General features: G+C 53.8%; 2 protein-coding genes across 2 annotated transcripts in view; both read right to left on the bottom strand.

Annotated features, from left to right (window-relative positions):
• Positions 1-1,376: 1,376 nt before the first annotated feature.
• Positions 1,377-15,672, bottom strand: LOC119102336 (ras-specific guanine nucleotide-releasing factor 1). The gene is made up of 6 exons (XM_037225703.1): positions 15,663-15,672; positions 15,547-15,628; positions 14,985-15,189; positions 14,121-14,300; positions 13,619-13,716; positions 1,377-1,479 (listed from the first exon to the last, which is right to left on the bottom strand). Exons 1-6 carry the CDS (start codon positions 15,670-15,672, stop codon positions 1,377-1,379), a joined length of 678 nt encoding a protein of 225 aa, XP_037081598.1.
• A 338-nt stretch (positions 15,673-16,010) lies between these two features.
• LOC119102335 (uncharacterized) overlaps positions 16,011-23,056 on the bottom strand; it is an 8,360-nt gene continuing 1,314 nt past the window's right edge. The window contains exons 2-7 of the mRNA XM_037225702.1: positions 22,648-22,809; positions 18,814-18,908; positions 17,910-18,089; positions 17,349-17,491; positions 16,055-16,183; positions 16,011-16,023 (exon numbers count right to left, since the gene is read on the bottom strand). Of these exons, the coding sequence (XP_037081597.1) occupies positions 16,011-16,023; positions 16,055-16,183; positions 17,349-17,491; positions 17,910-18,089; positions 18,814-18,908; positions 22,648-22,809 (722 nt within the window). The remainder of the gene's footprint in view (positions 16,024-16,054; positions 16,184-17,348; positions 17,492-17,909; positions 18,090-18,813; positions 18,909-22,647; positions 22,810-23,056) is intronic.

Raw genomic sequence — 23,056 nt, 5'->3', positions numbered from 1 at the left:
GGGGAACGTTATTTACTTCCAGAAAAGTTACCACGTTCGCTTTTACTGCGAGTCGCTCGCCAAGAGCACCTTTGTCGAACCAAGAAAGACGAACCTGGGAGTGTTGTGACTAGGAAAGGATCGATGATTTGAAAGCTTCGAAGCATTTCAGAGCATGCAGCAGGAAAACAGAATGAATGCAAGCAACGAGTGGGCCTATCTCCTGGAAGCACCCTCAGAGATATTTCAAGGGTTTTGTCTTGGAACTTTTTCTTTGATTTCAAGTTTCTTTTCGGACCATATAAATGGTAATTCATATGCGAGCGTTCCAGACTATTTTGGAAGGGTTGTTGGCTGAAATGATTGCGCAGCGTGAACGGAAACTGCGCTCCATCTCCTGTTGTCTTCACATTTGAGGCTGGTGAGTCACACAGGCAAGTATGGTTCTTTTGATCCGCCTGCTCGATATCCCTGTACCATTCGTCAAACCAACTTATCCTGACCTGTATCACAACAATGCGCTCATGTGGCTCCAAATGACTGGTGCGCTCAAACACCGACCGTAACCGCGCTGGTGCTTTTCCCCCATTTTCTGCACTTAGATGTGTAATTCTGATGTGCTCAAGTCAGTGCTGAAGTACGCTTCCGAGCGCATCCGAAACCCAGACGCCGAAGAGATCAGGAGTCATCACGAATTCTTCTCCGACCATTCTCGGTCCAAACAACAGCTAATCAGCCAACAAAGGCCAGATTTAGAACCAAAATCCCCGAGGATCACTCCGAACTTCTTTAGAGATAATGACGTCAAGTACCCTTCGTAATTACCATCGATTGAAAATGCTAGAATTCTATCAATCTGTATCCCTCTTCTGGCATCCATCTTATCGCAAACGACCGAACTATTCACTATTAAGCCTCCTCGTCCTATCATGCTGGCTGATTTCAGCACACGCACCCAATAGGCGCACACTGCAGTCGTTCTCCCCTCCCTCCTCCCTCCCTCCCCTCCCTCCCTCTGCCTCTGCCTCTGCCTCTGCCTCTGCCTCTGCCTGCCTCTGCCTCTGCCTCTGCCTCTGCCTCTGCCTCTGCCTCTGCCTCTGCTTTTGCCTCTGCCTCTGCCTCTGCCTCTGCCTCTGCCTCTGCCTCTGCTTTTTGCCTCTGTCGATTGTCAACTCTGTCTCTGTCTCTGTCTCTTGTCTCTGCTCTCTGTCTCTGTCTCTGTCTCTGTCTCTGTCTCTGTCTCTGTCTCTGCTCTGTCTCTGTCTCTGTCTCTGTCTCTGTCTCTCTGTCTCTGTCTCTGTCTCTGTCTCTGTCTCTGTCTCTGTCTCTGTCTCTGTCTCTGTCTCTGTCTCTGTCTCTGTCTCTGTGTCCACGCATAGAAGAATATTACATAGCTTTCACTCCCTCACGTGTACCTCATTGAAGCGTCTGGTGATCATGACGATGTGTGGAGCCTTCTGCATCTTCTCTGGTTTCATCCAGTTCTGGCAGAGGAACTCCCTGCGGAGGACGGCAAGGGGGCGATTAGTGACCGGCGCTGGGGTGGGGGCTAATCGCTCGCCCTGCTGCATGCCACCGGCCCATCAGGACCTCTTAGCCCCTACCCCTCCCCCTCCCTTCCGGACGACGGCACGACAGTCGCACTTGGTTTACCGGGGGGAGGGGCGGTGGCGCGGCGCGGCTTGGAGCGCCAGTCGTTACGCACACTTCAGCGTTGTAAGGAGAGGGCGTCGACAGAAAATACGGGCGACGCTGGTGTTGACTGCAGCGTTCGAGGTCGGACTGCAGCACATGGCTGTATTGGTTCAGGTGGCGTCGGAAATTTAGGAATTTGGAAGAGGTCAAAACAATGACAACTTTTTTCGCTGTAGTGTTTTTTCGGACAGTATGGCATGCAGCAAGGCAAACACGAAGAAGCAATAAACCGGCATAACACAAAATGCGGTGGTTTTCATTTCAGACCTTGAATGGCCGACAGGTTGTTGAATGTGCTGCATTAAATCCTTTGAGAAGAATAAAAAACATGCAAATGTTTTTTAGGCATCACGCCTCCCTGTTAAATAATTACAATTAACTAACACTTACAAGCTAAAAAGAATGGGTAAACTAGACGTGGGTAGGACGGAGCAGAGGGCTGTTTCTTTTCCATTATTTTCAAACCCCTGAGGAACAGCGAAACGTTGTGTTCACGGATGGAGTGAGGTCAGTGCATCGTGCCCAATTTCTTTTGTAGCACAGTTGGACGATATGTCTTTTGGACAAGTGGCTACATAAAGCGTTGATTTTACTTGGCGTTTTTTCGCATCAGTCGTATAAGAAGATAAAAGATCTCTTATCATAGTATGATGGTCGAAATTCTCAGCATTTTCCAGCGTTGTGTTGCACCAAGGGCTAAATTCGGATGATCAGTTTAACGGATGCGTCCTTGTACACGATGCACAAATGAAACGAGGGTAAAATGTTCACTGCGGATGGCTTAAAACAAGCTTGGAAAAGTGCGCTCTTGACAAAAGCGACGGAAACCGTAAATTGAATCCTCACACAAAACAATCATGTACTCTAATAAACGCTGCAACCCAACAAACCAGTCCAAACCATTTAGCCTAAACAGTTGTAAATACACAAATGACTCGATGTAACAGCATCAATCAGATATCCGCCCGACGTTCTAAGCGTCACGTGAGAACTTGAATAGCTTACGACTTATTTGCTTGATTTTGTCTCGTGCCATATCAATGCTGCGCATTGACAGTGTGAACCAATATACTTTGAGGCACCCATTATTGGTAATTGTGTGAAATTGAGTGAAGTGGTCACCCAGCCCATGGCTCGTACCGACGGGTAGATGCAACGCACCCTTTTGTGATCCTCAGCAAGGAGACGATTTTGAGTAGTTATAAATCCAAAGAGGCTCCGGACCAAAGAGATTGTGTGAGAAAGGAAGGAACTTTAGCATCACTCTTAATTGAGGCTCGTTAGATGAAAGGCTTGCGCGCTACAGCGGCCGGTAGGCTTATCACTTGTTTTGCGCCTATTTGCCCCTCGAGTGGCAACTGCAGTTTGGCCTCATGTGCTTGTTTCTACGTTTGGTTGAAAGGAGCGCAATCTATGGGCACCAGTTGTTTGCTTTTCGGTTTTAAAGATGCAGTCTTGCCATTATGACTGACAGAATTTTAATAAATTGTATTATTTGCATTATTCAACTCGGCAGGACATGGCGCTCCAGATATTTTTAATGGCCTTGATTCCGAAGCAGAGTGACTCAGGACACCTGGAAAATCTCAACGGCTCCATTTTAAAACAACACAAGCTAGTTTTCTGATTAACCATGTTAAATCAATTTTCATTTAACTAAAAAAGCGGGCCATCCAATTGTAAAAATATAACAGGTAGGCTTTGAAACAACAGTGAAATGGTGGTGGCAGGCACATACGGATGGCCTTCTTACCAAACACATCCACACACACTTCTCAGTTTCGACATATGAAACCAATACATTTGATATGATAGGAACGTACAACCTTACATTGCGCACTTATGGAAATACGTGTACTGGTTAAGGTAACAAAGTATCTACCGGACGGCTTGGATGCATTTCTGTCTGTCCATCTAGACACTCAGAGCTTTGCACAAAGACCAGAATTCGCACCCACGCCGGAAACTTAACTCCCTTAACGGTCACTCTCGCAACCCGTGTCAGAAACTAACAAACACAACGCGTCGCTGAACATATAGTATCCGCCTGGTGATTTTGAAGACGAGCCGAGACGTAATCGAGAATGATTCCTCCCAGCACACAATTACACACGAGTGTCCTGCCAACGTTCCTCCGCAAAAACATATCAGTGACAATGCCGGCGCGCGAGCTCGTTTTGGCTGTCAGCCTGCATGTGTGGGCTGGTCGGGTGGCTGGTCGGACCACGCACGTTGCCGTTTTCACGGCTAGTCGTCCGGCTCGGGCCTCCCCGCACCAGTGGCCGGGCGGTCCGTCTCCTTCCGGTGTGTTCCGCTCCGGCGGTGGCTATAAGGGCCCACCGGCGGCCCGACAGCGTCTGGCCCTTTGAGCGCTCTAATGTTTCCATTCTGCCGCAAGTCCACAGATCCTATATCGCCAGCACGCACTGAACAGCGCCAAAGGGCCGTCATCACTCAGGCCGCTAAGGCCGCTCCGCCGCGTGCGTTGCCAGCACGCAGGGACGCAGCCAGGATTTTCTTAAGGGAGGGACACAGAGCTTGATGGGCAAGCATCGCACCGTTGCTTAACTCTCTGTCGGGCACCATCTATGGTGAAACACAAAAAATCCACACCTAAGAGGGGTGGGGTGGCCGGCCTCCCTGGACCCCCACATGTCGCGCCCCTGCTAGCACGACGCCCCGCTGCTGCCAGTGGGCGCGGAGAACGTCGATGCTTTTGGCGGGAGCAGCAGCCAAATAGAGTATTCTACGCAGAGCGTGGCCTGCTCAGAGCCTGTCGCGTGCAGGCCATGTTTAAATCCCACTTCAGAACGGCGGCGGCCGGGCCAAAACGGTTGTCGTGAGGATTGAATCCCGCCAGCTGCGCCCTTCCTCCAACTGCGAGCACGAGCACAGTGAATAATTTGCGGAACACATCCGCTGGCAGAATTGGAACTGGGGCATGACGTCAGCGATTAAGACATCCTGGCCTTCTCTCGCGACGGCATTGCTTCGCGGACATCGTCGAGTCCACCGTTGAGGAGTGCGCAGTAAGTCAGCCTATGGTCAGTGAAGCTCGAGGGCAGCTGACGGCCGGTATGCCGGCCGAACACATCGCCTCCTGCTTCATCCCTCCCAGGGGCGGTGCGGTTTGTGCCCCCCCCCCCCCCCCCCCTCCCTCCCCGCGGCAGTCCCGTTAGTACTGTTCCGGCCTGTCCCCACCAGCGGTGGAATCACCGTCGGACGGGAGGGGAACAGCGCGACACGCATCTGCGTACCGACACACATCATTACGCGTCCGAGGGGCGTCGCCGCGACTGGGGCGGCGTGCGGCGCGCGACCGACCGGCGTCGCTCGGCGCCGGGCCGACGCCGCGGCGGCGACACGCACCCGGCTCGCTCGGCGCCGATGGATGGAGACCATATGTTCCGCTGAGCTGGCTGTGTCGGCTCGATGGCGAGCCCGGAGGAAACCACTTGAGTTGGAGCGGGGGAGGGAGGACGGAATCGCGCCGACACAGCCGAGGCGAGGTCAACAACAGCTGGTGCCGCCAAGTTCAGACGTGCTTGACCGATTCGCTACGATCGCTTTAATGTATGTAAACACTGAGCGTTATTTGGCCGTGTTGGGCGCCCCCGGTGCCTCGTTTTCTTTTCAAGACCAGCCCACGCGCCTAGGGTCTAGCCAAGTCAGCAAAACCGTCTTCGGAGCACATCAGTACGTAGAAGGGACCTCCCTGGGCCGTTAAAAGTGTCCGATCGATAAAAACGCAGTCAATAGGGACCGTTATAGCATAAAGCACATCATTATATTCAACCTCTTTAGCTTTCAGTAAACTAGCTCCAAACGTTTTTGACAGTCATGAGCACTGATCATGATAACAGCTGCATAGGGTCTTTCGCCGTTATGTCCATTTGCGCTGATGGAAACGGCCATCTGCAACAGCCGTTAACCACACCCCCATGCAAACCATTCCTGCGCCAGCTCAGGGTATTACCCCATTAAAGCAACTTGTTCGCTTGGACCAACTGCAACTACCGTACGTCAACAGCACTGACGGACCTATCCTCCCAACTCGAAACTGTTTTTACCGCCCGCCTCCAGTATCGACTACCGGTGGTGGCACGAGGACACGAGTCTTCCGCCCCGCCGTCGCTGGGGGTTCGTCAGTTCTCTGTTATCTGCTGCCGACAGTGCAGGTAGCAGCACACACACACACAAGCCGACAGTTGCTAGTCATTGTCAGATGAGACGTGTCCTGAGATTATCAGTGTCCAACAACAGGGGGAGCAATGCCGGTTATTTCATGTAATACACCGCCCGTAGAGATGCATCAGTGCATCGTCCCTCTTTCTCACCAGTGGAGAAGTGCCAGTTATCCTCCATTCTCCACAACAGGATGCTGTCGGCTGCGTCCCTTGAAAACTGAACAGTGCAATTTATTATTGCTATCCCCAACACTAGTGGTTACATCAACAGCCCCTCTAACCCCGGGTGGAGCCGCAGTGGCAGTTGGTTCCTTCACCTTTCAACCATGGAGCACCACCAGTAATCAAAGGGGGCGTGATGGCCGAGTGGTTAGCGCCTTGGACTGCCACGTGGGGGCTCGAGTTCGCATCCCGATTGCGCCATGGCCTCAGAGCACCAATATGGCGAATGCAGTTGGCGGCGCTACATAAAAGGACCGTACCAACGTACGTTACTCTCCCTAAAAAGGAATTACCAATAATCTTCTATTTTCTCTGGCAGTTGGGTGATGTCCACGGGTGTCGATTTGTATTCTTTTGTGAGGGCTCTGCCCCCCCCCCCCCCTCCCCCCCCCCAATGTTTGCTTGGCCCTCCCCCAAAGTTGTTGGCTGGAATACTACAAAAACACGTGGACAAAACATGGTCATAACACAACGACCATCTTCTTTCCTCTTTCTGCGTAGCGGCGTAGCGGGGTCTCGTACCATCCACATACAATAAGTCATGATTGCTCTCATCACAAGATAAAGTCGTAACCGGTGAGCGGATAAGGATGCAATAACTTCACGTACCTAGCGCCATAAGGCACGTAATGGTTTGTGAGGTTAAAGTGAAAAGCTCTGGAATACGGGGATGACCGAAGTCCTTCATGGCTAGCCCTGTCTCCGTCCCCTACAACCAAAATGCGTGCCGCCTCCCATGACCGTCATAAAAGAGTGCCATCGGCGCCCTAAGGTGGCCTCTAAAGGGGCGCTTTCACGTGGAGATCGGAAGAGACGTGTGCGTCCAGCGCCTGCTTCCGGATCCAACTCTGCATGAATTATTTATTGCTTAAATTAAAGACTTTTTAAATTACACAAGGATTGAAGACATATATTACGTTTAATCAAAATAAAGCGGGCTTAATCCGGTGGGAAAAAATGAGGAGGGAGTAGCATGTCGGGCCTTCGGTTCGGCTCCCCAATAATTTACAAAAATAGACACCTCCAGTGGTTTCCATGGTCTTGGGAAGCATGGGGGAGGATCACAGACTCAGTTCAACAGTGGGGTGGTGTCAGAAACATCGGCAGGTCGCAGACAGGATGACAGCGTGAGTTACCAACAAATTAGTGTCCGTTGTCTTCACCGCTTTCCTGTGGTGAATTCCTGCCAGCTGTGGTCCCAATAGTGAGGTGGTATCAGTCGGTCTGTCCATCCCCGTCAGGACGGTTGTGGGCGTAAGGGCCACGCCACCGGGTGGACAGGGTGGGCAGGGTGGACAGCCACCTCCCTGCTGTCCATTTTGTCGGCCATGATGGTCATGGTGAACAAAGCCATGTCAGGATGATCGAGAGTGGCCACCAAAGACTTTATTTATCTTATTCATTTTGTAAGCGTTTATTTCATCATTCTCATGCAGCTTTATCAATGAAGTGTTGGCTATGGTCGTGGGAAATCGTGCTACCATCGTGAATGGCAGGTGGCCTCAAACATTAAAGATAGTGTTCAACATTTGTGTGGGGTTTTGAACTGGAATAGTCATATTGAAGTTTTTTTATGCAGCTCACGGTTATGCCCTTTTTAAGACATAAAGCCGTCCGGTTCCTGAGCTAAATGCCACAAAGATGCGGGGAGAGTGATTTGGGAGAGTGCTTAAAGGTCACCTTCGCACTCATGACGTCATGATAACGAAATCAAATTCGTGCCATTTGGGAAGGCATATGGTGATCAAGACCAAGAGCAATATAACGGTCGAGTCATTCATACCTGGCGTTCGTGAGCACAATTTCCAGATATAACAGCCGTCAAATGGCTCTCAATGAATGTTGTACAAGATACGATGACATAATCAAGCAATGACTTATCTATAAGCACATGTACTTGACAGAGAAATTGTGTTGTCTGGAGCAGTCTTTTCTACTTCATGTATAACAGTTATAACTGAGCGTATTTAATCATATATCACGCTTACTTCATTATCTCCAAATGCAAACACATTTCCTTTAAGCAATTGAGGTCCAAGACACAACAGAAGACTGAAGCCATGACCGTGATGAAGCCGCCCCCATTTCAGCACAGCAGACGGTTCAGTGATGCATTTAAGCTGTTCGGTTTCAGAACACTGTACAACAGTAGGCTTGTATTCAGACTGGATAGATGAAGTTAAAAGGTGTTGCCATCGTAAAGCAACAGATTACGTTTACGCTACTGTCACGATCATGACACGCATCGCTGCTCACTGTCTACATTGACAGAGAGGCTGGGAAGGTTTTGTCCTCATGGATTCTGAAAGGAAGGCTCCAGGATGAAGGGAGGAATCACAATAAAGCGAGGACCTAGTATGACGGAAAAGCCAAGATGCGGTATGAGTCCCCTACCATGACCAGAACAGGCTGAGGTGGCAAAGAATGCCTGAACTAAGACATCATAGATGGCTGAAGATCATGCTGTAACAGCAGCTCCTCGCCATGAGGGACATGGTCCTCCTTCTGAGTTATAGGAGGCCCGTTCACGACTAGGAGCAGACCTCGTCGCAACTGAAAGAATCGAGTGTTGTGATCTGACCTGTGACCTTGTTGTGATCCAGAGGAGGCCCCCAGTAGCTTAGGGGTCATTCGTACACCCGCGTTAAATGACTTTCTCAGTGGGCAATTTGAACACTGATCCTGTCCTGAAATCGGGCAATCTAATGTATGCTTGACCATGTCTCGACATTCGCAAAAGATTATTCACGTATGTTTTAGAGCAGCAAAAAACTAGCCATTGCGCTTTCAACTACTGAAATCGTCAGTGTTGCCAGGAAATATAACAAGCATAATCAAGCAACGCACATTGAAAAGCAGTTTGCGAACATAACCAGCACCACAACCATAGGTAGGGTGGGTTGTTGAGCCTGAGCGGCCTCTTTACGGGTGGAGGTCTACGACGAACACTGACCTGCCCACCCTCTACCAATTCTCTCCTTTCTTAGATAATGGCTAGTGCCAGCGGTCTCCTTCAATCCTCCGACACCAAGAGAGTGTTGGTTTTCTTCTCCGCCTCCGAAAACACTCCCAAAATTGCTATTCATTCCTAGCACAGTAAATTCGTCTCCACCCTGCCCGCCGTCTTCCACTAGTGTAGAAGTGTCGAGGGTCTCCACCAGCAGGGGGGTGGCATCACAAGTCTCCTGCGCCAACCAACAACCGGGTGGTGTCCTTTGTTCCTCCCGCTCCGCTTCAGTCAGTCAGCGTCAGTAATCTCTGAACAGACGCATTCGAGTGGTGCCGTCTCCACCAACAGTGGGTACCGTTTAACTGCCTTCTACATCCTCTCCAGTTCAGCATGTTGGACGTCCACGGCCCACTGCAGTGGCAGTTGCCTCCGCCATACCCCTTCGGTGTCAGTTGTCTCTTATGCCTTTCCAATCAGGGAGCATCAGTTGTCTCTGCCATCCCCTCCAATATGACAGTGGCAGTTGTCCCCGCCCCCCCTCCCCCATAAAGACAGACGTTGTCAGTTGTCTCCGCCACCCTCCCTTCCTAAGTCGTGTGGTGTCAGTTGTCTCCGCCTCCCTTCCCAGTCAGGCGGTGTCAGTTGTCTCCGTCGTCCCCTCCAATCTGACAGTGGCAATTGTCTTCGCTGCCCCATCCAAACAGACATCAGTTGTCTCCGCCACCCTCCCCTCCCAAATCGTACGGTGTCAGTTGTCTCCGCTACCCTTTCTCAGCCAGGCAGTGTCAGTCATCTCCACCGCCCCACCAGTCAGGCAATGCCAGCTGGTCTCCGCCGTCTCCCGACAGCGCGGCGGCGACACAGCGCCGGTCCGGCACGGCAAAGGTGGCGGCGGCCTCAGCTCCGACTTATTGATTTGACGGCGGCGGCGGCGGGCGGGCGGCGGCGGCGGCGGCGGCGGGCGGCCGACGGCCGACGGCCGGCCGGCCGGCCAGCCGCCGCCGCCGCCAGCCAATATATATGTATCAGGGCTAGCCGTGTCGGTCGAGAGGAGGCGCCGGGCAGAGGGGCGGAACCAGCAGGCCGCAGCGAGGGGCTGCGAGGGGCGCACGCCGCCAACCGGCGACGCCCGCCCCGGGAGGAGAGCACGCGGAGGGACACAACGCCCGGGAGATGGACGGACGACGATCTGTGTGGAGTTGCAGGCTTGGAGCGGAACGGTCCCGGAGGATGAGGAGCGTGATCAGACTGCGCGGTAATTTTGGAGGGGTGAGAGTGGCTTCCGAGTACGGGGGCATGGCATTTGGTAACAGATTCTGAGAGTCGGCACTGCACATGCATTCTCGAAGCTAGATCATCACCCAGCCATTTCGACTCAAGCAAGAATATATCGCATCATTATGCGCAACACAACTTTGGTGCAAAGCGATGCCAGTCCACATTTCGATGCATTGTCCTGACGTCAGAACGTCATGAAGTAGCCCTCAACAGGTGCTAGCCATAGCCAGTGAAGTCGGCCAGCTTGCGTAAAGCCTTTCCTCGGTGGCTCGAGTGCTGACTTGCTTGACGCTCATCACGACAGTTCTTCCCTACCGAGCGGACATTCCCGTACGAAGTCCCGCGACACGCGCCGCGCCTCTCAACAGCAGCGGCCACCCTCCCGCACACCTACCTGAGAGGCGGACCCGGGCGCCGCCGGCCCCAGCTCGTCTCGGAGCAGGCTCGTGAGGACCCGGCGCCGGACGCCCTCTGACCGACAATCGCCCGGCGGGTCGCACCGTCCGCGGCAATGGCCGCTGATTCGGCCAATCAGCCGGCCAACGACGGCCGTAATTGCGTTCCTGGCCGTCTCCATGGCCGCGTCCGCCGGGGTCGCCGCGTCACCGCCGGCCCGAGGCACGGGTGGGGTGCTGACTGTCGCCGCCCCGACAGCCGCCGTCGTGCATGGGGCGCTGTGGCGGCGCGGGTCGGACCAGCGCCGGCGACTAACGTCGAGTTGTGTGCCGCGGGAATGCCCTGAGCCAGCATCGGCGTGTCTGTCGATGTCACTGTGGTGGCGCAGTCCGGACCAGCCCCGGAAGTGATACTCGTGAAACACCGCTGGTAGGACACTGGGATCGACTGAGTCACCTTTGATCCGCTCCGCAGCGACCCCACGCCTCGCCTCCACACAGGCCGGCTGCAGTCTGCGTCGCGCGCCGCTGATTGTATTTTCCGCGCCATTTCGCCCTCTGTGAGCGGATTATGGCGCCAGTCGATAGTCGGTTGGTGGCGGCCCGCTGAAGATGTCAGGTGCCATCGGAAGGCGACCGCACCACCGCCCGTAGCATCAACTTCTCCCCAGATCGGCGCCGGCTGATGTCTGTCTCCATCATATCTCTGCTTGATTGTCTCCCCCGTATCTAAGAGCTCATCACCTTGAGAGCCAAGTGTGAGTCTTGAGAGAAATTGTATGCATTACATTGACGTGAAATTTAACTGTTTGAAAAAACATAAGGCTGCACATCATAGCTGTCTAAAGCTGTCCGCAAGCGTAAAATTTTGAACTTTTCCGAGACAATTTCAACTGTGTTGCAATTTTTTTTGGCAGCCTGGCGAGACGATGAAACCGTTGTCCGTGATCAGAGGAGCCGTACAAACTGACCATGTCGCAACGCGTACCCACAACACAGTGATGGTTTTGCTAATTGAAGCAGGCGTAATGATAAATCACGATAAGTTTTTAGCAACGCGGCGCCCCATCGCTATGACGGCACATTTTAAGTGTTTGGGGAACCAATGGGAAAGTCCGGGAACTAGATCCATGTTTGCTAACTGTGTGAGTTACATATCTAGTGAGTTACAATGACGGCTGTACTTAAAGCAACAGTCATGGCTACAGTGACAATTAATGCTAACGTGACAGTTGCAATTACAGCGGCAGATGTTATATTAACAGCTGCAATACAGTGACAGCTTTAGTTACAGTGGCAGTTACAGTTACAGTGACAGTCATAATTACAATAACAGTTATAGTTGCGTTGGCAGTTATAGTTACAGTGACAGTTGTAGTTACAAGTGACAGTTACAGTAACAGTGAAAGCCGCCCTGGAAATGAAAGCCACGAACTGACGCTGTTAAGCTTAGCATTTGGAACGCCATGACATTCGCGGAAAGATGATTGGAGGTACGCTATAAAGGTCCCTGATTCGCTGGTATACGGTAAATGCGGTGTGGCTTCAAATAACTGTCTCTGAAGTGCATTTGATCCCATTTCTAGGTGACAATGAATGCATGCCTATGCAGGCCCTACGTGCAATGACTGCGTTATCCAGCGACAACTGATGATGCAGTTTCAAAGGCCGACAATTTGCCTGGCATGGTGACAATCATACGTGGATCTCTCGCCATCAATTTCGTCACATTTGACCTGGAATGAATCAGACCTTTCTCTAGGTATGACGAGCTCAAGTATACTTATCACTGCGTGTATCAACAGCACCATAAATGCTCCAAACAATGATTCGTTCCCCTAGTTCTTTATGTTGCTACGCGTAATTAAAAGGAATTTGAACGCTATATTTTGCATGCTATAGTATTTCAGTCGGAATTTATTGTCTGGCAATAGTTGCACTGCACGGGAGTTTATGCTAATCGTGCATAGAATATTCACGGAAGTTTACTTGAGGGAATTTCTAAATGTATGATCTTGATAACGGCCGAGACGGCAGCGTTCTGCTCTAAATTTGGAAGATGAAGATACATGATCGGGCTCGGTAAGGCAGAGTAATAGACTGAACGTCATGGCGCACCACCGAAGAGAAATGGACGGGAAAGACGTCAAAAGCGCTTCCATCGCGTAATGAACTGTCGCACAAACTAGCGGGGTTAGACCCACACAACTTTCTGTAGGTGTCACGGTATTAATATGGTGGCAAGTCAAACAGCATTTGCCCTCAAATACGAATACCGGGATTGGACAGGTACGGGTGTGGGGTCCGGACGGACGGGTACGGGATCCGGACGGATACGGGTACGGGGTCCGAACGGACGGGTGCGGGGTCCGGGCGGACGGGTACGGGGTCCGGACGGGTACGGGTACGGGCTCGAACGGACGGGTACGGGGTCCGGGCGGACGGGAATGGGGTCCGGGCGGACGGGTACGGGGTCCGGACGGACGGGGACGGGGTCCGGACGGACGGATACAGGATCCGAGCGGACGGGTACGGGGATCGGGTGGATGGGTACGGGGATCGGGCGGACGGGTACGGGGTCCGGGCGGATGGGTACGGGGATTGGGGCGGACAGGGTACGGGGTCCGGGTGGACGAGTGCGGGGTCAGGACGGACGGGTACGGGGTCTGGGTGGACGGGTACGGGGTCTGTGCGGACGGGTACGGGGTCTGGGCGGACGGGTACGGGGTCCGGACGGACGGGTAGCGGGTTCGGACGGAATATGGCTCGTCCATTCTTGACCAGCCGTCTTTGACCAACGGGTTCGATGGACAATGGCAATGGGCCGCCTTCTTTTCGGACGCTGCTGCACTGTTCACACCTGAAAAACAACCGGTCTGAACGCGGTTTGAAGCCCGCCAAGGACTACTCACTCGCTCCTGATAGCCATGAAGATCTGGTGGTCCAGGTACGTCATCTGCTCCGCAATGTCCAGAGCAGACAAGGTGTCTATGCTTTCCATGCTGGGCGTCTGGGAACGGAGGCCAGCGGCTAGCTGAAGTTGAGCTTCGGCACGAAACAGCTCCCTTTGTCTCAGCATGAAGATAAGGAAACACATGACAAGCTCTACGCGTGGTATACACATGTTGCGCATTGCCCTGATTAGCTGAAGCTTGGCAAAGGCTTTCAGACTCAGCGCATGATCGTAAGCGTGGTGGGAACATTGTTCTTTCGCGCACACGTATCACTGTCCGCTATAATAACGTGGCTTATGAGGTGCTGATATTGAATGTTCAATCACGTGATTGCCAAAATTATCCAATACAACATGGAATCTGGCCGTCGCTTGCTGCCGTCATGTGAAAATATGACGTAACGTGAAAAGGTACGTCGGCGAACGCCAGGTCAATGCTCCGCTCTGGCAGGGCGTCGTACCAGCGGCGGCGCCAGCAGGCTGTCCAAGGTGACGCGGTTTCTGGCCGGCTCCTCCCTCGTGATCATGTGGTACAGCTGGCTGGCCGCCTTGTGTTCGGTCGGCAGTATCGTCCGCGAGCTCATCACGTCCTCCAGGAACTCGATCGTCAGGTTCTTCAGCTGGTTGTCGCTCTCAAAGTCCTGCAGTGCAGAAAGTGCACAACATTTATCGATGTTGGCGCTTGAAAAGTCGCATGATTCGTCCCCCATTTACCTTGGATGACCGAGCTTGTTTCATGCATATTGTAAGCGTCGATGTAAATAAATGAAATGTCTGCAGATCTGCCACTCACTTGACACTCGAAACGTGGCCATGAGGCTTCACGAGAAAACAACCCTAAATTCAAAATCCTTGTTGGAGTCCAACAATAAATCGAATGCACGATCGCCGTTAATCTGAAAAACTTCCTGGCCCGAGATATTGTAAAACTTCTTTTGATCTCTGGTAGTGTGCGAGTGTGTTATGAAGTGATGTAATATGGTAACACAGACCAATAAACTTGTTCTGAGGGCGGGCGGGTCGGTCTGCCATTGCATACGTCTCAGTACAGGAATCAAAAGAGAGTCTCGTTCTGTGAGGGCGTCAAGAGTTGTCAGAAGAACGGACTCCCAACCAAACAGTGCCGGAAATCCTGCGCCAACCACTCGTCGGCCGAAATATCTGAATATCTGACTTAGCACACTCCAGCCATTAAGCCTCACAGTCCACGTCATCTCAGTGACCAAAGAAGCTCGCAACGGCGTCGCACCAGCCCTGCCAGCGCCGCCGCACACATCTTCAGCGGACAGCAGCGGGCCCCAGGAGCGTACAGTCAGCTCGCCCACCTGGAAGTGCTTGGAGCCCCAGTGTCGGAGCACGTTGAGCACGCGCATGGTGGCCGCCGTGGAGACAATGCTCTCCTGGCGCTTGCAGCTCTGGCGCCGCTCGGCCGCCGTCCACGGCTGCTGACTGGGCGCCGGGTGGTCGCGCGGATTGGAGGAGCCGGCCGTCGCGATGGCGAAGGCCGAGGCGGCGGAGCTGCTGCTGCTCCTGCGGTGCGCCGGTGGCGACCGTCACGACGCTGCACGGCTGCTCGCTCCCGTGCGTTAGGCACACAACGGTCCGTAGTCCGCATGGTTATGCGGCGGGGCGCTCCGAAATCGCTGCTCCTTAATCAGAGACACGCGGTGTGAATTGCTCTGAAATGCGTGCACCTACCATTCGCCCTGATTTACACTGATACACATACGTGGATCCCATCTGTTCACGACCTCATCTGCATCAAGAACAATTTCCGGTCGTCGTCAAATGTCGTATCGATCGCGAGGCACGGCAGACGCGAGGCCAGACACGTCGCGCTTGCACCGTCCAACGCGTCACCTATACTGCACAGGCAGCGCCACCTACCGCCGCTGGCTCTGACGGGACGAGGTGACTACGACGCCGGCCCTTGGGATGCTTTGCGGGCTGTCGGGGCGGGTACTGGAAGCTGGTGCGCGGCGTGTGGTAGGCGCTGTCCGAGCGTCCCACCATCGGCGGGCGCGCTGTTCGTGCTCAGGCGCTTGTGACCCGCCTTTGGCAACAGCTGGCGGCGAGGAAATGACCGCGACCACAGTCAGATAAAGTCGCACGCCCATTGGAGAGACGCACAGCGCGACCAAAAGACCCCAGCAAAGCCTGATTACGAGCTGTCCCTGGGAGTGCGGCGAAAGGTGCAGCCTCGCGGCGTGCTGAGCGCGTCTCTGAACGTGGAGATTCCCAGCGGAAAAGCCTGATCTCGGCAGGTAAGCCACTCACGAGCTGTCCCTCGGAGGTGCGGCTGAACGTGGAGCCTCGCGGCGTGCTGAGCGCGTCTCGGAACATGGAGATTCCTAGCGGAAAAGCCTGATCTCGGCCAGGTAAGCCACTCACGAGCTGTCCCTCGGAGGTGCGGCTGAACGTGGAGCCTCGCGGCGTGCTGAGCGCGTCTCCGAACTCAGAGATGCCCCGCGGGATTGACATGGTATCGCTGAATGCCGAGCCACGCGGGATCGATAGCGTGTCACTGAAAGCAGGGGCAGGGGCGCGTGCTCTGGTGAGCATGTTACGTAGACAGGTGGGAGCACGGCCCAAGCCATTTACCCTACAAGGAGGGCTCACCCGAGAGTCTCTGGGTGTCGGTATGCGGACATTCTTCCTACGTACGTGTCCCATGGACGAATATTCAGCACGTTACTGATAAATCAGATTCTTAACACCCCTGCTTCGAACATGTAATAAGCCGATAGGTTCAAAAAGCAAGAGTACTGCCCTCATCTCGTTAGAAAGCAATTAGTTGCTTGCAATGAGGGTAATGAAGCAAATACTGCGTAAAATCCAGGATCCATTGATGTCGTATTTTACGAAATACTTTGAAGTCAGAGCGTGAAAATAAGATGACGGAGATCGTGGAGGGATGTAGACAAGCTTATCGTCAGCTATGGGGATTTTCGGCATTTAAATCATCATCCCAGATTGATTCAATGCCACGAGAATCAGCCATCGGCATTGCAAGGGACATCTTCAACACATACAAACTAGGTGGTAGTTCGCAACACAAACACGGCAAATATCGACTGATGTGCCGGGCCTGAACACTTCCACCATAAGTAAGGCTCTTAAATCGACGGCAGTTCAGACGGTGTGCATTATTTCTACTCCGACTGTTTGTAAATTAGCCACGTGAGCTAAGCGAGGGTGGCACCCTTGGGCGGCCGGATGGTTACAGTATTTTATTCAAGATCAAGATGTCCAAGTTCGACTACTGGCGCAGGGAACCTGCACTGGTCAAGTTTAGACGTGCGGTGCCACCAATAATCTTAGCAGTGGTATGCGTCGACAAATAACCCAGCGATGAACTAGCTGCATCCGGCAGATAGCGCCTTACAACACTGCCTCTAACAGCGGTAACTGATGCAATATACGCGACGCTTATAGTTACAGCACCAGCGAACGACACCTGAAGGCGCCGGTAGGTCAGCACCTTAGCTATGCGTCTGGGAAACCAGAGGTACGGATTTGATTCCACGCGGTGTCCGTCCTCCCTGCAGGGTGAGACGCAAGCGACGCAGCATGGTCCCAACGGCTGAGGGCGTCGTGGAACCATAGCCACACACGTCCACCACCATCTGAACAGCTGCGTAACACGGCGAAACGGAATCTATTAGCTGTTACCTGCTCACGACTCGTACCTGTAGCCGGAGGTGCGGGGGATGCTGAAGGCGTCGCTGCAGCTGAGCGAGGTGCTGCCCCGCGACGCGAAGGAGGGGAACGAGCGGTCCATCCACGGCTCCTCCGCCTCCAGCACGATGCTCTCCGATTTCTGGTACAGTTTCTGTCGAATTAGTACGGCGCACTCACTAAACAAGGGCGGTCCGCAGCTATGCGTGGTCATCATGTCAGAGGTGCGCCAAACCGGCGACGAGGGTGGCCGAAAGAGTGCATGCTCAAGCAGGATGCGCAGCGCCACTGCGTGTTCTGCAGCAGAATCGCAGCAGCAAGAAATTGATGAAATTTCCAGCAAAGCGGGGAGGTCTCAAGGAATGGGAAGACATGACAGCCACACATAAGCTTCTGCCCATTGTTTAGAACAGAAAAGCATAAGCTGAATAATTGCTTCGCCTCTGCATTGAAGCGTCGTGCAAAGTGCATTAAAACGGAGCTTGCACGTAGCACCGAGGTTCGCACCAAGCCGAAAGCAGGATGTGATTACCAACATATTCAAAACTCGACATACATTACGGCTAACTCACCCGCTTTCTCCTGGTCTCGCTGGCAATTTCAGCTTCCGTCTTGGGCTTGTGCTCGTCGGGCTTTTGCTCTTCGGCTCCATCTCCCTCGGAACGCTCGCCCTCGGGCACCGTGTCCTCCTCCTCACCCTCCTCCTCCTCTCGGATGACGTCAGTTCTCTCTCGCAGCAGCACAACCGTCTCCTGAATGGTTACGTTGAGTCTCAGCAGGATGTCTAGCAGGAGGCCAGCTAATTTCAAACACGGGACATAACATATTGATATCGAACGCTTCGAAATGAACTGACAAAAATTCACAGTGGCACAGGACATAGGCGACACTGCGTGTCAGCACTAAAGGCTCGACATATTATTGTTTGTGTATATTGTTTATTATTGCACTTGGTGCGCACTTGGCAAGCACTGTATATGTAAAGCACTAGTACAAATCACTGTGAGTCAAACGACCGCAAAGTCGGCCAGGGAATGGTAACCACGCTTATTTATGTAACTGACCAGTTCACTTGATCACTCATTTGAGTTATATGACTTAGTAGCACAGGTGGCTCACCATAGTCATAGGTCGATTGACCGGGATACATCGGCATTATAACACATCCACTAAACCAGCGACAGGTAAAAACTGCTCTAAAATTGATATAGACTCCGTGCACGTTCTCAACAACTCACGTACCAGGTAGCAAAATATCAACAAGACCGACCCGCGAATGCCTATCCAGGCAGCGGGTCTACGTGCGACCACGGCCGGCCCAGGTGACCCGACCCACAGCGCGCCAGGCGTCGCTCGGTGAGGCGCCGGCCAACTCACGCTCTCCCTGCCAGCCGCTGCCACCTGCGGTTTCTCGGGCTCTGGCGCACCCAGCGGCGCTCGGTCGGCCTCGGCCGTCCGCAGGGCGGCGCCACCGGCGGGCTCGCTGCCCGGCTCGGGGCACCGCTTGGCCGCCAGCTCCACCACCGTCTCGGGTGTGATGGTGCGCTCGCTGGTCGACGACGAGGCCGTGCCTAGGACGTGAGCGAGCGGTCAGGGTTGCGGTGACAGGAGCGAGCGGCCAAGGTCGCGGTGACGTGAGCGAGCGGTCAGGGTCGCGGTGACGTGAGCGAGCGGTCAGGGTCGCGGTGATGAGACGTGAGCGAACCGTCGGGGTCGCGGTGTTGGGACGTGAGCGAGCGGTCAGTGTCCAGGGTCGCGGTGCTTTGGACGTGAGTGAGCCGTCAGAGTCGCGGTGCTTGGGACGTGAATGAGCGGTCAGGGTCGCGGTGCCTGGGACGTGAGCTAGCGGTCAGGGTCGCGGTGTTGGGACGTGAGCGAGCCGTCAGGGTCGCGGTGACAGGAGCGAGCGGTCAAGGTCGCGGTGACGTGAGCGAGCGGTCAGGGTCGCGGTGATGGGACGTGAGCGTGCGGTCAGGGTCGCGGTGTTGGGACGTGAGCGTGCGGTCAGGGTCGCGGTGTTGGGACGTGAACGAGCCGTCAGGGTCGCGGTGTTGGGACGTGAGCGTGCGGTCAGGGTCGCGGTGCCTGGGACATGAGCGAGCCGTCAGGGTCGCGGTGTTGGGACGTGAACGAGCCGTCAGGGTCGCGGTGCCTGGGACATGAGCGAGCCGTCAGGGTCGCGGTGTTGGGACGTGAGCGTGCGGTCAGGGTCGCGGTGCCTGGGACATGGGCGAGCCGTCAGGGTCGCAGTGCCTGGGACATGAGCGAGCCGTCAGGGTCGCGGTGTTGGGACGTGAACGAGCCGTCAGGGTCGTGGTGCCTGGCACGTGAGCGAGCCGTCAGGGTCGCAGTGCCTGGGACATGAGCGAGCCGTCAGGGTCGCAGTGCCTGGGACATGAGCGAGCCGTCAGGGTCGCGGTGTTGGGACGTGAGCGAGCCGTCAGGGTCGCGGTGCCTGGGACATGGGCGAGCCGTCAGGGTCGCAGTGCCTGGGACGTGAGCGAGCCGTCAGAGTCGCAGCACCTGGATTGGGTCGTGGGACGTGAGGTCGCCGGAATAAGACACGGTGCAGGGCGCGGTTATAATTGGGCGACTCTGGACGTTATGAGGCTAGACCGTCTCTGAAATAGTCGCTGCGTCGTTGTGGCACCGGTTATGAGATGAGACCATCTCCCAGGCAGGGCGCGGTCAGGACCAGAGTCATGCACCCACGTGATCAGGTGGAGACCGCGTCTGAAATGGGTCAGCCTCAGATTCGGAGGTAGTGGGCCGCATCGTCTGTCGTACAGTGGCTGGCCTTGTGTTCAGTGAGAGATGTTGAGGGATTATGGCATTGACCTGACCACGATGGCACTGATCTACGATACCTTATGCTTTGCATCTGCAGCAAGTAGATGCCAATCCAAGTAGATGCCAAGTAGACAATGCCAATGCCAATATGAATGAATAGCAATGCCAAGTAGACAATAAATTTATGACTGGGTATGTAGTGGAAACATTGCCCAAGGCCCTCACAAATGGAAGGTCACCAGTTGTCACAGATTCAAAACATTTACAATGCATCTAACCCCAGAAAAGCACACAACATTTACTGCAGTCAAAGAGTCGAGGTTTTGTGAGGTAAGGGCTGTGAGTGACCACCCCAGCCGTGAGACGCTGTCCTCAGAGTGCGTCACGACAATCGGGCGGCACTCTGAGCTCTACAAATAGTCGGCAGCTGTAGAGTAGTAGAGTTCTACAAATAGTCGGCAGCTGTAGAGTAGTAGAGTTCTACAAATAGTCGGCAGCTGTAGAGTAGTAGAGTTCTACAAATAGTCGGCAGCTGTAGAGTAGTAGAGTTCTACAAATAGTCGGCAGCTGTAGAGCAGTAGAGCTCTACAAATAGTCGGCAGCTGTAGAGCAGTAGAGTTCTACAAATAGTCGGCAGCTGTAGAGCAGTAGAGCTCTACAAATAGTCGGCAGCTGTAGAGTAGTAGAGTTCTACAAATAGTCGGCAGCTGTAGAGCAGTAGAGCTCTACAAATAGTCGGCAGCTGTAGAGCAGTAGAGCTTTATAAATAGTCGGCAGCTGTAGAGCAGTAGAGCTCTACAAATAGTCGGCAGCTGTAGAGCAGTAGAGTTCTACAAATAGTCGGCAGCTGTAGAGCAGTAGAGCTCTACAAATAGTCGGCAGCTGTAGAGCAGTAGAGCTCTACAAATAGTCGGCAGCTGTAGAGCAGTAGAGCTCTACAAATAGTCGGCAGCCGGGAATGGATGGAACTCGGGGCAGCTGGCGCTCGAAGGTGCGGGTACAATAGAAAGATCCGTGGGAGGGACGAGAATTCCATTTCCGTCGCGGAAATTACTTCATTCTTTCGCCTGTATGGTTTTGTTGTAGTGATTTTCACCCTTGCCTTTGCGGTTGGATCAGATGTGACCAAGAGAAACGGGCATAGGTGAAGAACGTAGCCAAAATTTTCATCAGGGAGGAAGGGCCAAATGCCGAACCTTCCCTCAAATCCTGCGAGCTTCGACCGAACTCCTACGAAATAGCTCAGTATCTAGCGTAAACTTCTTGGGCCGGCGGTGGGGTAGGACGTAGCTTCCTTGACTCTTCCTTGGCTCCGTCCCCGGCACAGGTGCTGAAGGAATCAGCGCAGATATTTATGGACGCCAGACGACGTGAGCAGCAGTATCGCAGCAGTAATGTCGTGGACAGAACGGAATCCAACGAACTGGGGCGGGAGAGCACTAAAAGACGACAAAAACCAGATCATTTATTGAATTCCTCTTTCGAAGCACTTTGGATTGGCCCATTGAGTACAGATTAGTCTGATGTGTTGAATGAAGGCGGTTCCCAGTACTACGCAGTCTGATGATGCCAATTTTATTTTTTGGTGTAGCTTTGTGTCAGGTGGCTTCTTATCACTCGCCTTTTCCTAAGCAAAAATAATCTTCAACTTTTTGCATGGACTGTGCAACAGGACGACAGGGAGTGGATAGTTTTTGCAATACTCATCAGAGACAGAAACAGAAGAGAAAGCTTAAATACCCCGATGTTCACCCAGCTTGTGGCCCATTTCGGATCATCTCACTCGCATTTTCTTTGTGACAGGGTACTGCTGCTGTTTTGGATAAAGTCAGAACACTGCCTAGTTTTGAATTTTGGTTGGCTCCATGTCACACATAGCTGCCATTCATCGGCATCGGTTTGAATATTACTCACCTTTTCCGTGCAGTTACGTGAACCGGTGGTAAACTTGACAGAGCTAACAACACTTACCAACCGTGGTGTCGCAGCTGACGCTGCTCACTGATCATGGTGCTGCAGCTATTAACACTCACCGACCCTGTTGTCGCATCTGACGCCGCTCACCGACCGTGGTGTCGCATCTGACGCCACTCACCGGCCGTGGTGTCGCATCTGCCGCCCCTAATCGTCCGTGGTGTTGCAGCTGACGCCACTCAACAACCATGGTGTCGCAGAAACCAACACTCTCCGGCCGTGTTGTCGGAGCTATGCACATTCTCCCACTGTGGTGTGGCAGCTGACGCCAGCCAACAACCGTGGTATCGCAGAAATCAACACTCTCCGGCCGTGTTGTCGGAGCTATGCATATTCTCCCACTGTGGTGTGGCAGCTGACGCCACCTAACAACCGTGGTGGCTGAGCTGTCGACACTCACCAACCAATATACCACAGCTGTCGACATTCACTAGCCAACATACCGCAGCTATGGACACTCACCGACTAGGGTTTCGGAGCTGGAGTCGCTGCCGCCGCCGGCGGTGGCGGCGCTGGCCGCCGGCGGCGGAACGCTGAGGAACTGGCCGTCCCGCTCTTTGTCGCGCAGCTCGACGAAATGGCTCTGGCTGCTGCAGTCGCTGCCGGACGGCGACGGCTGCTCCTTGATCTGTTGCAGGCCGCCCACGGCTAGCGAGGAGGCTGCGCTGCCGCCCAGTGAGTCCGGATTGGTGCGTAGCTCCTCCTCAACTGCGGCACGTCAGCGATAGGATCAGGCGGCCGTCGCGCAGGCATTCAGCTGCAGCAGCGGCTGCCACTGGGACCGGACGGTGGGCGGGACTGCGGTGTGGAGGGATGGGAGCTTGGCAAGTGCGCCAAGGGTCCAGCCAAGCTAGAGGAATCTACTACGGAATAAACAAGCTACGGTTTACGACAAGCAATGATGTGCGTGGTAAATTCTGCCGAAATGAACTCAACAGCGGGGAAAGTTTCGACA

This window comes from Pollicipes pollicipes, unplaced genomic scaffold (assembly GCF_011947565.3).
Source record: "Pollicipes pollicipes isolate AB1234 unplaced genomic scaffold, Ppol_2.1 Scaffold_5724;HRSCAF=6776_pilon_pilon_pilon, whole genome shotgun sequence".
In the NCBI taxonomy this organism is placed as follows: domain Eukaryota; kingdom Metazoa; phylum Arthropoda; class Thecostraca; order Pollicipedomorpha; family Pollicipedidae; genus Pollicipes; species Pollicipes pollicipes.
Note: the sequence above shows the minus strand (reverse complement) of the source record. Positions and strands in the feature narration are given on the sequence as shown.

Bases quoted from the DNA above. Each gene is read 5' to 3' on its own strand.
- LOC119102336 (XM_037225703.1), bottom strand. The intron at 15,190-15,546 runs GTAGGTGGCGCT...GGCGCACCGCAG, and splicing joins TCCCGTCAGAGCCAGCGGCG to GAGCAGCAGCAGCTCCGCCG. The intron at 13,717-14,120 runs GTACGACGCCCT...CTCCGTTCCCAG, and splicing joins GCCTGCTGGCGCCGCCGCTG to ACGCCCAGCATGGAAAGCAT.